General features: G+C 42.1%; 1 protein-coding gene across 1 annotated transcript in view; it reads left to right on the top strand.

Moving 5' to 3' along the window:
- The window catches only part of LOC134602642 (potassium voltage-gated channel subfamily KQT member 1-like), a 152,516-nt gene that overhangs the window by 74,458 nt on the left and 64,607 nt on the right, over positions 1–13,451 (top strand). Inside the window, exons 3-4 of the mRNA XM_063447745.1 lie at positions 4,568–4,658; positions 5,797–5,923. Coding sequence (XP_063303815.1) covers positions 4,568–4,658; positions 5,797–5,923 — 218 coding nt within the window. The remainder of the gene's footprint in view (positions 1–4,567; positions 4,659–5,796; positions 5,924–13,451) is intronic.

Here is a 13,451-nt window from a genome sequence, read left to right as displayed (position 1 = left end):
AAGAAAATACATTGGGATATCTGATAAGGCCCCCAAAAGGAAGATAGGCAAACAAGATATGTAAAATTTGAAACGCATATCAGACATTTTGCTTTGCACCCCCCAGTGAAGCCGACAAACGTATGCATGAGTGTTATCGCTGTACTCGGGAGATGATGCCGAGTACATATTGGGGTGTCCTTTGGCATTAACACCTAACAGGAGCTTAGAATCTATGCACAAAGTAGAATGTGTGAGTGAAAAATAACACCACAAAAACTTTGACAGAGACTGGTGGTAGAATTAGTGCATGTAAAGTGTTGAAATGCCACCATGTGAAATGCCCTAGGGTGTGTACTTTTCAAAAACATACAGTTTGATGGAGGTGAATTACATTGGCCGGCTTCAGACATGTTCCAACTGGGACATGGGTGCATGATGGCCAGCTGTGTTTTTTGTTTTTGTTTTTAATCATATTTTACTTTTTTTTATTCTAGTAAATTATATGATATGATGAAAATAATGGTATCTTTAGAATGAACATTTAATAGCGAGAAAAATGGTATATAATATGTATGGGTACAGTAAATGTGTAAGAGGCAAATTACATCTAAACACAACCACTGCAGAAATGTAAAAAGAGCCCTGGTCCTTAACGGTAATAAAATTGAAAAATGGCCTGGTCACTAAGGGGTTACAGGCATTGACAATGTCTGTCTTGCTCAACCATGCCCCAAACCCGGCTGACATGATAGCTTGAACCGCATTATCTATTGTGGCATATTGTAGAGAGAATTCTTCGGATTGAATTAAAGAATTTAAACTGGGGATAGTGGAGGAGTGAGGTGCGGACAGGTTTATAATTAGCCTCTTTTTTAATGAGTGTTTACCCATGACAATACCTATTGGGTTTGTATGCCAAGTAGAAAAGGGGATGTGGGAAAGGGGCCTAGGATAAACTCTTGATTCAACTCATGTAGCAACAGTGTATCAACAGAACCTGTGTCATTAATAGCTGACTGTAAGTTTTTACATTCCAAAATTCCGGTCAATAAAGCTAAGATACCAGTGTGGAACCCATCAGAAAACCCTGAAACCAAGAAATCCATTAATTGCGGAGATGGGTGTGATGCTAACAGTTGAGACAACTTAATAATGTTAACAGATGTGAAATACTGTTTGGAATGTAGTTAATTGGGGCACATTTTTTGGGAATGTGCTCAGAAACATAGGGTACAGATATGCAAATGACCTACAGGCACTATGCCCATAAGCACCTGCATTAAAATTATTACATATTTGGGATTTGCCAAGGAACACAATTGGTCTGCCAAGTTTATCCTTTATGACTTTTGTTGGCAGGAACCAGAGGCGTCATTAGGACAGAGATTTGTCGCGTGGGAGGTTGAGAAACACACAGCACAGGCTGGAGTCCTGAGGCCAGCGAAATGCCTACAGAACAACTGTATCCAGTTTACTCCAGTTAATGACCGTATTACACTGGGCCAGAGTTGCTGCTGCTTAAGCCAAAAATGTCCTCTGATAGTCATAGAAGGCATAGCCGCTGTATTTGTGCGCTAGGTCCACCAGCTTATGCATATAAGTATCGATTTTCTCTCTCCTCTGTGGCAAGTTGGTACATACCATATCCTTACCTTCCGGGATATATGTGCTGCTGTACTCATGAGTGTATAAATCGGGGATATAGGGTCAGCTACATTACCCTGTAATATAGCCGTAGCAGCTGCTAGAGATGTAGCATCAGACAATGTTGGGTTTGTTGCCAATTGGCCAGATTCAAATTGGTTGATCCTATCTCTAATTTGTCCCATGGATGATAGAAGAGAATTCATCATGGTCTGTAAGTCAGGCATGTTGATGTTCCCACTAGACCCTTCCCCTGTGCCAGAGTTGTCGGTGTGTCTGCATTAATCTAAATAATTCTGCTTTCCTGGCAGTAGCCAGGAATGGAATGCTTCTTCTTCTAAGTTAGGCTTGAATGCGTGGTATAGTCCAAGATCTGATAGATGAAGGACTGGCCGATTCACGTCTCCCAGATGGTGAACCCGTCCTAGCTGGGGTGCTAGGGAGTGAAAGCTCATCTCCCCCTTCTGGAACTTGTGACATACTAAAAATGAGAATTGAAATAAGGATCTCGTCTCCAGGGTACTGGCTGCTAAATAGTGCCAAGTGGCAAAAACATTCACTAAGTGGTGACATGTGAGGCCCTACTAATGCCAAGATGCTTGAGGGACTCTATCTATGAGTTGGACCGAGGGCCTATTTACCACGGAACGTAGTGTTGGGATGTTGGCCTCTCTGTGACATCAAGAGAAAACAGAGTTGGGTGTGACAAGTTAGGCCCTCGCTATGTAACTGTTGAGGCGGCTAACTGTGCGTTGGACCGATGGCCGAATACCTCAGAGTATGAGGATGGGTGTTCTCATACTCTGAAGACTATAGAAGGCCAGAGAAAGCTAAATATGGCACCTATTACCCCAATAGCCAGTAATATTACTAATCTAAAGGACTGATAGAAACAGGGAAATAACCATATATCCTAATGGGCGAAACTTATCTGTATGTACTGAATTGAATTTGTATGCCAAGTGTTTGATGTATCGGTAATTATTCGAGCACCTAAGGGTATGTGGAAAGGAGAATCTTGTCTGAGTCAGAAAATGTTATCATAATACAACTTCTCTCATAAAAGTAATGGCCTACCTTGTAGATTTAGAAAGAATTTAAACAGTTTTCACAAGTTCTCAAGCAAGACTTATCAATCGTAGTGGCTGATACGTGGGCAGTGTCACTGCGACACCCTCCAGAGTCTAAAATAATAATGAAACATGCTATGAGACATTTTATTTGAGTCTGTGTAGAGAAATGAGGCCGTGCTTATGCCTAGAACACCAAAGTGGCTGAAGTCAGTAATGATACCTATCTGTGGTATATACCAATGGTATATGTAGAACTTAAAGATTATCTGATGCCCGTTAGATTACAAGTAGCGTCAAAGTGACATGTTACACACCTTTAGCATGTCCTGGTATCTTATGTAACCAAACCGTAAGATGTATACCGGGGGAAGACGAAAGAAGTCTATAACCAACAATAACATGCAGGGAGTCATATTAATATACCAATGTATCTAAAATACTCCTATACACCCCCCCATAGCTCTACAATTGTTACCACAAACGTGTTTGTTAAGTGAGCGAATTCACGTTAGAACTAAGCATGTATAGTTTTAAATGCCCGTACCAACAATAGGAAAAAGAGATACTGGACCTTGAAATGCAACTGTATCACGAATTACAGACCTATAGAGCCTGGGGTGATGAATGATAATGCAGGGTTAACATGACTATGGCTGTAATGTTCAGGAACTATGATGCTTAAAACAGACCTCGTAGTTAATCATAGTGATGGAAAACCAGAACTACCCTTATTCAGGGAAAATTAACACACATAAACTTAACATACGTTAAAGCACAGAAGTGATTAAGCACTGAAGTTATTACCTGTAATTGTCTAACCAGGCCACCAGGTGCCGATATCGTCTAGTAATCTGAAGATAGTAGTAACGCTGAGACTAGCCTAAGTGATAGTAAATAACGGAATACACAGGTTTGAGTTTCCCTGACAGCATGTAATGAAGGGAAGTGCCGAACATGGCACACCGATAGGAAACTTTAAACATAATAGCCCGTGCTTATGGTGAGGTGTAATCCCTAACTTGATAGATTTAACACGAACCCAGACCGTGTAACGAACGCAAGGGACTGCCGCTACCCGCCGTGAACCTTGTTCATGGGGGGTCTCTTCCTTGGGGCTACTTAGTGATACCTCTGTGCTTGGGGACCCCGGGAAGTCAGAGGGGATCTCCCGGTCACTGACTATTACCGAGGGAAACTCTCACGTGGAGCAGTTAGGTGTCCGGCAGCTGCAGGACCTTCTTCACGAACCGGCTCTAGTGCTGATAGGTGAGTTCTTATGTCAGCACTAGCCCCTCCCACAACTCCAGGCTCTGCCTTTACATATATATATATGTATAGATTATTAGGATGCTGCTGGAACCAACTGCAGAATTTAGCGAACTCGCTTAGCTTTAACCCCTTAAGGACACATGACATATGTGACATGTCATGATTCCCTTTTATTCCAGAAGTTTGGTCCTTAAGGGGTTAAATTAGCTTCACTGCTAACAGGTCAGGCATAAATAATGGGAATTAATATAAGGTATACATTGCATAAGCCTGCTACAGAATCAGTGTACCCCATTTTTGGCAAATTCCTACTATGGCGACCTAGTGTCTGCTCTTATGAGATTAAAATAAACTTACTTGAGTCATCCTGCTTCCTGGGGCTTAAATATGTGGTCCTGTAATGTGGCATCTATGACAGGGAGGTATATATCTTATATTTCAGTTTACCAACAATTAAACTGTAGAGTCTAGCTAGCAAAATAGTGGCAGCACAGTGAAAGTGGCTTTCATTATGTTTGGACGCAAAGAGAGGCTTTCTCAGAGTCTTTCCCTAAAGTTCTTATCTCTCTCTCTCACTCTTTCTCTCTTTCAATGCACAGGTTCCTCCTTGTTCTCATCTGTTTGATATTCAGCGTCCTATCCACCATTGAACATTACTCAGAATTTGCCACTGGAACTCTATTCTGGATGGTGAGTAACACAGATTACGTAGTGTGCAGACAGTTAAGTCTTGCAGTGTATGTGTGAATGCTAAGGGCAGAGTAAGATGTATGTGCATTATGCAATATTTTGCAAATGTATAACTGTTTTAGTCTAGACCAGGGGTGCCCAACAGGTATATTCCCAGATGCTGTAGAACTACAGCTTCATTGATGCTTTGTCATTCTACAGCAATCTAAAGGCATGCAAAGCATCGTGGGAGCTATAGTTTTACAACATCTGGGGATCTACCTTTTGGGCACCCCTGGTCTAGGCACTCCTATTTCAAACACCAATATAGACTTTTAAATAACAGAGGATTTTAGTACAAATGCAGGGTCAAAAAATGTAATCATCACCAACACCTAAGCCAGCCAATACCCTTTGGCGCTTTCTGGTCATAGTCAAAATCATTAAGGGTTTTCCCAAATGAATGCTCCACGTAACATTAGCACTATGGCTTCTGTAGTAATTATTATGCCAGGCATGCCCTGACATCCTCACATAGTAATTTTTCAAACCATTTTAGACCAGTTTGACAACTTATCTGGGTGCCCGCACCACATCTGGTCTTCTCCTGCACGAGAAGCTATATGTCTTCAATGATCTAAGCAGGTTCAATACATAAACATGCTTATTGGATTAGAGCACTTAGCTGACACTATCACAGTGAGAGGAGCTCTTCATGAGTCATGACCCTGCTTAACCCTTCATGTGTCATGATTATGCTTTATGGTCATGCTTGCTCTGCAGGGCCCTGTAAGTTGTCAACCTGTTTTAGAACACTTTGACAAATTACATTGGGAGGATGTCTGCATTGGCTAAAATATTCAGCCCCAAAGTAAAAAGAAAAAAAAAAGTTACCTGCGCTTATACACAATTACCAGTTGTATACTTTTAAATAACAGCTTTTTAGCACCACTAAATGGCCACTAGTTTTATTCTCTTCTGCCAACATCAAAGTTTGATGTTTCACTTTTCTCACGGAATACACACCACGCACATGTTATTTCATTCACTGACTTTCTTGTGTGGTAATCATACATCGTACATGGCACTTGTGTAAAGCATAATTTAAAGGACTCTATCATTTTTGTCCTTTTAATTAAAATGTCCCTCTCTGCTGCAGGAGATTGTGCTGGTCGTGTTTTTTGGTGCTGAATATCTTGTGCGACTCTGGTCAGCTGGCTGTCGCAGCAAATACGTTGGATTTAAGGGTCGGATCCGCTTTGCCCGGAAACCCATCTCAATTATTGGTAAGAAGGTCCCCATTTTTTAAAACGTGCATGGTACTGTGTGGATATTTCAACAAGAATGGTGCGTGCTTACCTGTTAACAACTCTACAACAAATACCCCATGTAATATATTTCTTCCTTCAGCTATCTCCAAGTCAGTTGCTTTGTAAAATCTATAATTTTAATATATCTCAATTGACCTTTAATGACGGGACCAGTAGATGAACAATTGTAAAGAGACTCCTGGTCCAAAAAAATATTTTAGGTGCGCTCTTTGTCAGCTGTAGATCTACCATTTTCTAATCCTTGATGGATTGTATGTGTATGCAGTTTGTGTGTGAATGTAGGCATGTTTTTGTATGGAATGTGTGAATGTTTGTATATTTGTGGATATAACTGATGTTGTTGTGTTTGCATTTGAATGCAGGGGTGTGTTTGTGTATAGTGTTGGTGTTTGCACACAAGGATGTTTTTGTGTACAGTGTTGACTTTTAAATCCTGTGGTGTGTTTTTTTATAGTGTTAGCATTTGCACACATACACATCCACACTGACCCATGTGCACACAACACACACACACACACATATACCCTTGACTCACCGTCAGCTCTCCTCCTTGTGTGTGCACTGTCTCCCACCGGGCCCAGTGAGCCTTACTGCAGCCCTGCCTCTAGTTTGACACTGGATCTTCTGGTAGTGTCAGCATGACTAGGAAGGTTCCCATGCAGCTCTTGGGAGCAAAAGGCATTGTTGGACTCCCTGGTCCGCTGGGGCCCTGGAGCAGTGGTACCACCAGTAGCTCCACACCTGGACTGGGCACACTCTATTGACTGCTTCACATTTCCAAAAGCATAGCTCAAATATGTCAAATGGACAAAGAGAGACACTTTAATTTTGAAGGGGGTGAGTAGAGGTGAGTCCAGAGGTGGGACTCTTCTGAGAAGTTTCTGATGATTTAGTACTAATTATTTGCAACTAAAATGTAATTTAGAACAAGAACATTGTATCTCTTTTTTACGCAGACTGATTTTCTAACACTTTTATAATAGTTCACAGCAGTATTTCTCAACCTCAACACATAAGGACTGACACACAGAGGACACGGAGACACACACTTTTACACACAGAGAATACTGACACACACATTTACACACAGAGGACACACTCATTGACAGACACTAACAGACACATACATATTCTATAATAATGTACAGTAGCACACCCAACCAGAAAAATGTCAACTTTATTTTCGGTTGGGTGGGCTTCTTTGTGTTATTATTGCTTGGTACTTTTAAATCTTAGGGATGGGGTCATTTAGTGAGCACTCACTTTTAGTCGTATAAATTTTTAATTTTATTTTTGTTCACTTACATATTTACTGGCAGACACTAACACTCACTAATTTGACACACATTGATAGACACTCTTACTGATTTGACACACTGACAGACACACACACTCATTGATGCACAATCTCACTGATTTTACACATCACTTACACATATTCACTGACAGACAAATACACATTCTCTTTTATTTTTTTTATTTAAGTCCACTCAGCCTCCCGGCCTTTGGGATAGCTGAAGTGGATAATTTTCCTGGTGTCCAGTGGGGATCTTTTCCCTGGGGTCCAGTGGGAATCATGTAATCTTTGTGCTCCCCTGCACTGCTCCCTCGCACACTCTTTAATGATGCCAGGGCCGGAGTGATATCATAACCCGTCTCTCAACATCAGTGCAGGGTGCGCAAGGAAGCAGGGAGGAAACCGCCTCTGACTCAATTCTCCCCCAGCCCACCACCAGCTAGAGGGCACTAAGTTGGCCACCTATTGGTGTACAGAAAAAAGGGACATAAGGATAGAAAAGAGGGACAGAGAGACTGTCCCTCCTAAATATTGACACTTGTGAGGTATGCCTTTCATACTAAATTAGCCTCTTTCTTGCTTAGACTCACACTTTAATTTCCAATGATGCCACTTTCTTAGGCCCATGAAAATGGACCACTCATTTTCCTGCCTTAGATTTATCTGGCATCCTTTCAGTCTCAACTAGACTTCATAATCTTATCTTGATACCCACATATCATATATATGATATATATATTCACAGCCACCAACACACACTTAGACTAAATCTTCAAATTGCCTGAAAAGTGGTGGAGGGGAGTTAGCTTTTTATCACTATTTTTGATTCTGTCCCGAGGTGAGACTGTTTTGGAAAGAGGTCAAAACTTTCATGGCTTCCATTACAAATCTTGTCATTCCTTTGACCCCAGATATTGCAATACTAGGCTCTCACTAAAGTGAGAATTCAAGGGGAATTTCCCATTTAGGCTTAAAGTAGCTGAACTTTCAACTGAGCTTCTTTGGCCTTAAATTTGAAATTCAACTTGAATTCTCACTTCAGTGAATTACCATGTCAGAATTTTTTTTAACATACAATTTGTATCTGCATAGAGTTTTGGAGGGAAGGTGACGTATCGCGTAATTGTAAACGCTATCCACTTATAACCCCATAGGAGCAGGTTTGGTGGGGGAGAGGGGCAGGTTGGGGATTTTTAAAAATGTTGTGTTGCACGATACTCAGACCTAGCCCTGGAATCGTTTCTGGCGCAGCCGTATTCCCTGCCAGTACTCCTACACACATCACACAACCTACTTTCGGATGACATTCTCTCAAATCCTCTCTTGGCTGTCACGATTAAGGCCTGGAAGATGGCTCGGGCCAGCATGGGGGCAAGCCCGCTATGCTCCATACACCTACCCCTGCTCTGGAACCCCGAGTTCCAGGACGGATCCAGCACATATCCATTCACAATGTGGTCAAGGCAGGGTCTCGGGTCTCTGAGTTCCTTTGTAGATTTTGACACAAACACATTTCTCACCATGGGGTGCCTGAGGGGGCGCTTCCCGGACCTTCCCATAACCTGGTATGCATACTTTCAAGTACGACATTATTTTTACAAAGTCAGTAAACACCTCACACTCTGACTGGAGTAACTCTCTGGATCGTCTTTTATGTACCACAAACCCAGCATTTTACTCCATCTCTACCCTCTATGCCCTTCTACGATACACACCCGATTGGAACACACTAAAAACTGATCTGGGGAAATGGAAGACTCATTTCCCCGACATCACCCCTAAGAACATCCTCAACTCACACTACACTCAAAGTCAACTGCTCCCCATGGTTACGTATCGAGACATGTTCCTGAAAACCACACACTACGCATACTTCACGCCACATCGACTGCATCTCATGGCAAGGAAGGACTCCTCTACCTGCTTTAAATGCACCCACAACAAAGCAGATATGTATCACTGTCTGTGGGAGTGTCCCATGATCCAGACTTTCTGGAGAGAGGTTACACAATACTTAACGAACAACAATATGATGCCCATACCATTGAATCCCAGTTTCCTACTGTTGGGACCTGTACGCGGTGACCCCATACCTAATAGACGCTTCTCTATGATCATAGCAGCGGTGGGCCGCAAACTCATTCTTCAGGTTTGGAACCAGCCGGGCAGTCCAACACTCACTTTATTCTTAACCAAACTCAAGTTCCTTTTTAAAATGGAATGGCTTCATACCCTAACCAACAAGGAACTTCTGGTAAAAAAAATAAATAATTCTCACGTGGAAATGGTACATTTCTACTCTAGACACCTCCTTCCAATCTAGAATTAGAGCAACTTTGGAGTACACGGCATGGTTCTCGACCGAAGTGGTGACAGGAAGGGATCCATTGGGCGTGCTGCCCAATGCCACTTATCCATAAATCTATATACGGCTCCTGGGGGCGGGGATGTCCAGTGGACCGGTACTTGTAAATAGTTATTGACTTTGAAAAAATCTGAGGGGAGGGGGAAAAGGCAAACCTATATAGATTCAGGGGTCGCAGAACAATCAAAGCAAGGTAGACATAAAGAGCATACGATTATTAGATAAACATACCTAGAGCAAACCTGTTAAATGTAGTAAAGCAGCTACATTTTTATGACACCCAATACAAAATGTAATTCTGACATTATATAATCACTCTTTCATTGCTCTACATGGTCCTCTACCAACTCAACACACTCGGATGCTGATCACACCCCACGCACATGTCACATCCTATGATAAAAGCACGCTAACAAAGCCCTTGAATAACACTGCAACAAACACAACCCCACTCCAACACAACATGTTGAAAGCAACACTCCCCAAGGTTATTTGTTTGTTTTCTGTTATTGTTCTTCTTTGACTATTAAAAACTAAACCCTGGCAGAGAGCGACCATGTCAACCACAACAACAGGAAGAAAAACCTTTTTGCATAAGCCTAAAAATGTTACTTTACCATACGATCTGCCATTGCAAAAATAAAGATTAAAAAAATAAATGAAAAAAAAGGTTGTGTTGTATTCTTATCCTCTTTCCAACTGTATGATTAAAAAATGTAAACAATCTTTTACTTGGCCACTGAAATTTGACAACCCAATTATAAAAACTATTTGCAAATAAAACCTGCTTTGTAATCTAGATGTTGGAAACATAGAAGACGTACAGTTTTGTTTTGTTTTTCTAACATAAAATTATACTTTTTACCATGCACCAAACTTTTAGTATCAGGATAATGCTGATAAAAAAAGATGTATACATTTTAATTGTGGGTGGTTACAAAATAGAGGCTGGCATAGCACAATTGGATGATTTTTCACTGCCATGTTTTTTTTCAAATTAAATTATTAATGAAAGTGCGCTTTATCGGGGAGCGTGACCTGACTCAGGAGAGAGCTGGACGCATCTGAGTAGAGCTTCGCTCTTATCACGCAACCATAGGCACACAAAAGCTACTTAAACCCAAGTGGAACCCAAAAAAACATGCAAAGAAAGGACCTGAATCCGGGAACCTATTTGCTGCCCAGAAACTCGGGCGAAAGTCAAGATGGCGTCGTAGCGTCCCCACCACCCTCACCTCGTGCAGCTCCAAATGTGGAACCCTCCTCTGGTGATACCACACAGATCCTGGCCAAGCTGGCTGAAGTCCGCATTTACCTTGCCGGTGAAATTGAGTTGTCAACGGCGGTCTTACAGTCCAAAATGCTCGCACTAGGCACAAGAACCGCGCGGCTAGAGGAATGCCTGGAAAACACCACTAAGGCGCATAATGAGGTGATCATCCACGTAAATCGCCTCACCGCCCGCATGGTCGAGATGGAACTGGCTATAAAGGATATGGCCAACCGATCAAGGCGAAATAATTTACGCCTGCGAGGCCTACCAGAGAAGGATAATGAAAGCCCCCTTCAAGATCTCCTGCTCACCATTTTGAAGCCTCTGTTGCTGGACGTCCCAGACAGCCAATGGCACATGAAGAGGGCACATAGGGCCCTGCGTGCTCTGAGAGCCAATGCCAACGCCCCGAGGGATGTAGTTATCAGATTTCTCCACTTCCAGATGAAGGAGGCCCTGCTTCGAAAGAGCAGAGAAGGGCCCATCAAGCATGCAGGCACAGACCTTTTCCTGTACCAGCGCAGCCAAGAATGGAAGCCCATCACCGAAGCCTTGCACTGGGTCTCCGATATGCCTGGGGCTTCCCCTTTAAGTTGCTGGTGTTGCAGGACAGCCATATTCATGTTCTCTCACCCTGCTTAGCCAATCCCAGCAGTTCTCTGAATGGCGCAGAATTTTCCCTCGGAGGACTGACACATATGGACTTCCCCGGTGCCTGATGCACCCCTGACTGGTTAAAGGCTAGATAGCGCAGGCATACTACCCCTATGAGTATCCCATACTACTTTTCATGGGGCATCTGTGGGCATACCTATTATCCCCACTGCACGGGGTTGGGCATCGGGACATCATAACTACGAAGGCTAGGAGGACACAGTTGAGTTTATTCTTGCATATAGTTAAGTTAATTATAGTTAATTATAGCACGATTATACCACTATACATGACACCTGTGCTCTCCAGTTGCCAGAATAATCGCCCTTCCCTAGGGTTCTCACTGGTGGAAACTAGAAGCACACATTACGGGCAGGCCCAGCACTGAAATGTTTCAGGAAAAAAATAACCATATTAGAAGGACTACCACCTAAACCATGGCATATCTAGATATTGATTACTCATACAGACTGGTTAGGGCCTGCTAGTAATAGGGAGAGTAGTGTTTAACCTGTAGATATATTCTCCATGCATTTCAGAAGTTAGGAATATTTGAAAACCCTCATGGTTTGCAGAATATATATATAAAACAACGCAAAATACGAAAAAAAAAAAAAAAAACACAAATAAGACAAATAAAAAAAAAAAAAAAAAGACCGACTAAAAACAAATATCTTGTTAGAGAGTGTACAATAACATATGCTAGACATTGGCTGCCTTAGTTTGACTGCCTACATGACCTCCTGGCTGATGTTATGCTACCGCACAATTCATGTGCTTCCGGCCCGAGCAGCACGCTCTCACATATCAAATTCATGTGATATCCATATTCCTACCCAGATGGGGGAGTGAGCTACAAAGTGTTGTTAATAACCAAAACGGAATACAAACTGCCAAAATGCAATTTTAAAGGGTTCCCAATTATTGTTTAAGAGCGGCTCACTATGTCTCGTGACAACCACAGAGGGACCTCACTTAGGGGTACGGTAACAGTTGGCACCTCCTTAGGAAGCTGCCTGCATCATCATCAGCCTCACAAAAATGACCCCTTGCTCTCCAGTGATCCACAAGTGTACACTTACATCGTAGCTCAATATGCCCTTTTTAGAGGCTGCGAGAGTCCGATAAGATAGAATGGGCCATATTCAATTTTAGGTCACATTTCCCTGTACTCACCCCTCCTCCCTTGCGCACCAGCACCCTTTTTCCCTGAGGAGACGAGGTAAAATGCCCACCTGAGTGGCACCAAAGTAGTGCCGAGGCCTACGTCCGAGGGTTTCTGCTGCATGTTGTATGGTTCAATTGTTTACTGCTTTATTGTTACAATTTTACAATTTTGTATATTTTGCAACTTGGTGCATGGATTGGGAAGTTCAAATATTTTATTTTTTTTGTATTTATTTTTTTATTCTTTATTTTTTGTGCAGTGAGTTACAAACTGGTCTGCAATGCCACTACATCAAAACAGACCGACATAATCAAGACAGTTATCCAATGTCATGGCATACAAGGGAAATGCACATTTTTTGTATATAGTAGTCATGCTTATTCCGTAGATTTATATAGCCGCTCTGCACATTGTTAGAAGTAGTAACTGATAAAAAAAAATTAACTTTATGCAATGAATGAGTGTTTGCTCAGTCTAGCAGCCAGGTGTTAGTAAATTCAGGACGGTTCAAAAGTATACAAGCATAACTGAGTGCTTAATGCACCCTCATCCCTTTCAGCCACTCTGGTGTTTTAATAGCAATACGGTGTCAGATAGGGTAGTTGCATGGTTTATAAGCTCAGATTGTATAGGTAAGCTTAGGTGTGATAAGTGTTAACTAGCAACCCACGTGCCTGTTTAACAATGTGTGTGTATGCCTAGCACAGTTAGAATATTATAGTGATG

Source organism: Pelobates fuscus, chromosome 3 (genome assembly GCF_036172605.1).
Source record: "Pelobates fuscus isolate aPelFus1 chromosome 3, aPelFus1.pri, whole genome shotgun sequence".
Taxonomy (NCBI): Eukaryota; Metazoa; Chordata; class Amphibia; order Anura; family Pelobatidae; genus Pelobates; species Pelobates fuscus.
The sequence above is the reverse complement of the archived record's forward strand: the minus strand, read 5'-3'. Positions and strand labels throughout refer to the sequence as shown.